Source organism: Otolemur garnettii, unplaced genomic scaffold, assembly GCF_000181295.1.
Source record: "Otolemur garnettii isolate 467f Iridium unplaced genomic scaffold, OtoGar3 scaffold00148, whole genome shotgun sequence".
NCBI classification, from domain to species: domain Eukaryota; kingdom Metazoa; phylum Chordata; class Mammalia; order Primates; family Galagidae; genus Otolemur; species Otolemur garnettii.
The window spans coordinates 3,692,615-3,696,651 of record NW_003852543.1 but is presented as its reverse complement, the minus strand read 5'-3'; the positions used below and the strand labels follow the sequence as shown (position 1 = coordinate 3,696,651).

At 46.7% G+C, this 4,037-nt stretch overlaps 1 protein-coding gene across 1 annotated transcript in view; it reads left to right on the top strand.

Annotated features, from left to right (window-relative positions):
• The window catches only part of NEURL3 (neuralized E3 ubiquitin protein ligase 3), a 6,892-nt gene extending 4,686 nt beyond the window's left edge, over positions 1-2,206 (top strand). The window contains exons 3-4 of the mRNA XM_003799310.3: positions 978-1,049; positions 2,018-2,206. Coding sequence (XP_003799358.2) covers positions 978-1,049; positions 2,018-2,184 — 239 coding nt within the window. The 3' untranslated portion in view covers positions 2,185-2,206. The remainder of the gene's footprint in view (positions 1-977; positions 1,050-2,017) is intronic.
• Positions 2,207-4,037: the final 1,831 nt, after the last annotated feature.

Genomic DNA, 4,037 nt, shown 5'->3' with positions numbered 1-4,037 from the left:
AAAGAAAAAAAAGAAAGAATAAGACGATATGGGTGGTGCCTGTGGCTCAAAGGAGTAGGGCGCTGGCCCCATATACCAGATGTTGCGGGTTCAAACCCAGCCCCGGCCAAAAACTGCAAAAAAAAAAAAAAAAAAGAATAAGGAGATATGACTAGCACTCCAAACATCTGTCAAAGGGCTGATTACATTTCAGAAATAAATATTTGGGCAGGCTTTGCAGTTTAAGGGGGAGTTCCTGAGAGAGAAAGATGGCAAGCAAAGAAAACATTAAATGCCTGGGCTACAGGTGTGAAAAGATACTGCCTGCAGGGGTAAAGAAATCAGAACTGCCCCTCTGGCAACTGCAGAGTGGATTTCAGGGGAACACAGAGACGGGTAATACCCTCAGCTACTTTAGAGGCTGAGGTGGGAGGATCTCTTGAGGCCAGAAGTTTAATGCTGCAATGAGCTATGATCATGCCACTGCAGTGTACGATCAAAAAAGATAAGAAAAAAAGAAGAGTCCCCCTACCCCCCCATTACCGGTGGTCCATCCCTGCTCCCACTGAATTTGTTTTTTAAAACCATCTGCCACTGCATCTGGAGCCTCATACCTTGGAGCACCTGATTTGACAGGTCTGGAGCAGGCCTAGCACCTGTGTTCTCCTGCCTCCTGAGGGATACTGATGCACATCTGGGTTTGGAAACGTACTTCTCATGCTTCTTGCTGAGGGTCTGCACTCAGGCAGTAGCATCACAGCAAAGAAGACGGGCTTAGAGGAAGGACAATTTAGAAGGAATCATTCAGCACCCAGGAATTCCCTGAGCTGGGTTAAGCTGGGGAAGGGATGGCCCAGGACAGAATCTTAAAATCAGTAGGTAGCTCCAGGATTGTAACCCAGAAAACAAAGGAGAGGGGCACTTTGCTTCGGGGCCTGGGCCTGATGGGAGCACCTGGGTTTGCTCTCCTGGCCTTGAACTTCTTTCCTCTGCCTTAGATCCCACAGCCAGCCAGTTCCCCACAACTGTGTCTTGTGTCCTCAGCAACGAGGAAGCACTTGAGTGTGAAGGTGAGTGGCTTCTCCAAGCACGGGGTGTCCCCAGGACTCTGGCACCTGGGGGTGTGTGTGGGAGTTTGCTTGAGCCCTGGTCACTTAGTCCAGTCTCCTGTGGGCCTTGGGATTCAGCTCTGCCTACTAGAAAACTAAAACCAATTTAATAGTTCTGCCTTTCAGAACATTGGCTAAGTATACGTAACATCGTGTGCTTATCATGAGCAGATAATGTTATTTTGTTCTTGCTTAAAAAAAAGCAATCTAGGCTCGGCGCCTATAGCTCAACCGGCTAAGGCGCCAGCCACGTACACCTAAGGTGGTGGGTTCAAATCCCCAGCCCAGACCCGCCAAACAACAATGACGGCTGCAACCAAAAAATAGCCGGGCGTTGTGGCGGGCGCCTGTGGTCCCAGCTACTTGGGAGGCGGAGGCAGGAGAATCGCTTGAGCCCAGGAGTTGGAGGTTGCTGTAAGCTGTAATGCCATTGCACTCTATCCAGGGGGACAGCTTGAGGCTCTGTCTCAAAAAAAAAAAAAAAAAGCAATCTACATTCATTGTAAAGGCTTTGCCAAGTAGAAATAAATATTAAAGGATTATTAAAGGATAAAGAAGAAGTAAAAATTAAAAATCACCCGTTACCTTTTGTGTTGATTTCCTCCCAGTACTTTTTAGTCATAGATATATACGCATGTATATATGGGGGATTGTTTGTACTTTGTTTTCCCTCGCTCCTTCCCTTTCTTTCATTTTATTTTAGAGACAGCGTAAGCTTCCTTTTTCTCTAAATTGGAATTTGATAAGTATATATGTACATTATGGTTTTCTTCCCAGTTTTTTTTCACTTGATCACATTGTAAGTATTTCTTATGAAGTAATATCCTTCAAAATATTACTTCCTAGTTCTCTGTTCTGTGATTATATCAGAAGTAGGCTGCCCATCCCTTGTCCCCACATGCCCTGACCTATGTTGTCCCCCTTCCCAGCCGCATCAGGAGAGGAATGTACTGTCTGCTTCCACCATGTTGCCAACACCCGCCTTGTCCCCTGTGGCCACAAGCACTTCTGCAGCTACTGTGCCTGGAAAGTCTTCAAGGACACGGCCAAGTGTCCCTTGTGTCGCTGGCAGATTGAGGCCCTGGCCCCTGCATGAGTCTCCCCTGCTCTGAGGACCAGCGTAGACTCATGAGAGGAGAAGGCTTCATGGTGTGGGCGGCAGGCTGGGCCTACGTCTGTGCCCACTCGTGGAGAGAGGAGTCAGCAGCAGAGAGAGGAAGGCAAGGATGGGCAGTGGCTGCTTCCCCCATGCTTTGTCCAACACAGATTTGGCCAGTGGAGCAAGAAGAAACTCCTGTGGCTCAAGTGGCTAAGGCGACAACCACATACACCTGAGCTGGGCGGGTTCAAATCCAGCCCGGGCCTGCCAAACAACAATGGCTGCAACCAAAAAATAGCCAGGTGTTGTGGCAGGTGTCTGTAATCCCAGCTACTTGGGAGGTGGAGGCAGGAGTCCAGCTACTTGGGAGGCGGAATCTCTTGAGTCCAGGAGTTGGAGGTTGCTGTGAGCCATGATGCCATTGTACTCTACCCAGGGTGACAGCTTGAGGCTCTGTTAAAAAAAAAAAAAAGAAAGAAAAGAAAAAAAGAAACTCCTTTTCCTGCCCATGCCAGAACTATCCATCTGATGTGATGCTTTGTTGAGGGAGGAGGTAGCCTAACCCCTCATTTTATAGCTAAACATACTTTTTATTCCCTTCACTCCATTTATGTTGATAACATCCGTGGTTTTCATTTTAGACTATTTTAGACAGGGGAAGTTAAGGTATCTACCTGTGTTCAGTGGCAACCCTGCACACCTGGGGTTTTAAAGAGCCTGGATCAGGAGCTGAGAGATAACCAAAGAGGAATGTGTACAGCCCATATGGAAGCTGGGGCACCTCCGACAAATCCCCTCTAACGTGGACCTGCGCTTACCTGCCCTGCCCCCCTTTCAGGGTAGCTGTGAGGTCCCGATGAGATCACGCATCTGAAGATAATTGAACACACAAAAGCACACTGTTGTCATTATGGTTATTTCCTTGCCATATTCTGAGATTTCAAAATAAAGTTTGTGTTTCATGAGTGATTTTGTAATGATTAGACTGTGTCCTCTCTGTGACAATCTCTGGGAGTGGGTGGAGCTGCGGACTCGTCAGGATGATGGACATTTGGGGATAGATATGCTTTTCTGTCCTCCCCAGACCCATCATCCAGGTGGACTGAGTCAGGCTCTTTTCAGCTGAGCACGTAAAGGATAGCGCTATAATCCCAACCCTCAAGTCCTGACCAGACTTAATTGTTGTCATTCTTGATTTTGGGGACTGCCTAGAGGCTCTGGCCCCTAACTAAAGGTAGAGATGGCCTGGGAGCCCATTTCAGCAGGTGTCTGTGGTGGGGACTAGCCATGCCTGTTTGCTGTGGTTTTAAATATTTTTTCCAATATAAAAAGACTCATAGTTTACCATTAATAGATACTTTATGAAAGAATTATTCGAGGAATCACCTCATAAGAAAGAAAAACCAAGAAAAATTAATATGATGCTGAGCAATAAAAGCAACAGGGTTGGAGTTTGAGGTTGCTGTGAGCTATGATGCCACAGACTCTACCAACAAAGTGAGACTCTGTCCTCAAAATGATTTGTGAGCACGCACCCCCATAATACACAAATTCCTTTTCTTAATAATAATATAGATGTAGCTCCTTAATGTTATAGTAGATATGTTAAAGTTCACAACAAAAACAAAAATTAGAACATAATGACTTTTACATGAATCTTTAGAAAAAATAAAACATACTGGGGCAGTGCCTGTGGCTCGGTGAGTAGGGTGCCAGCCCCATATACCGAGTTTGAACCTGGCCCCAGCCAAACTGCAACAAAAAATAGCCAGGTGTTGGCTCAGTACCTGTGGCTCAAATGGCTAAGGCACCAGCCACATACACCTGAGCTGGCGGGTTCGAATCCAGCC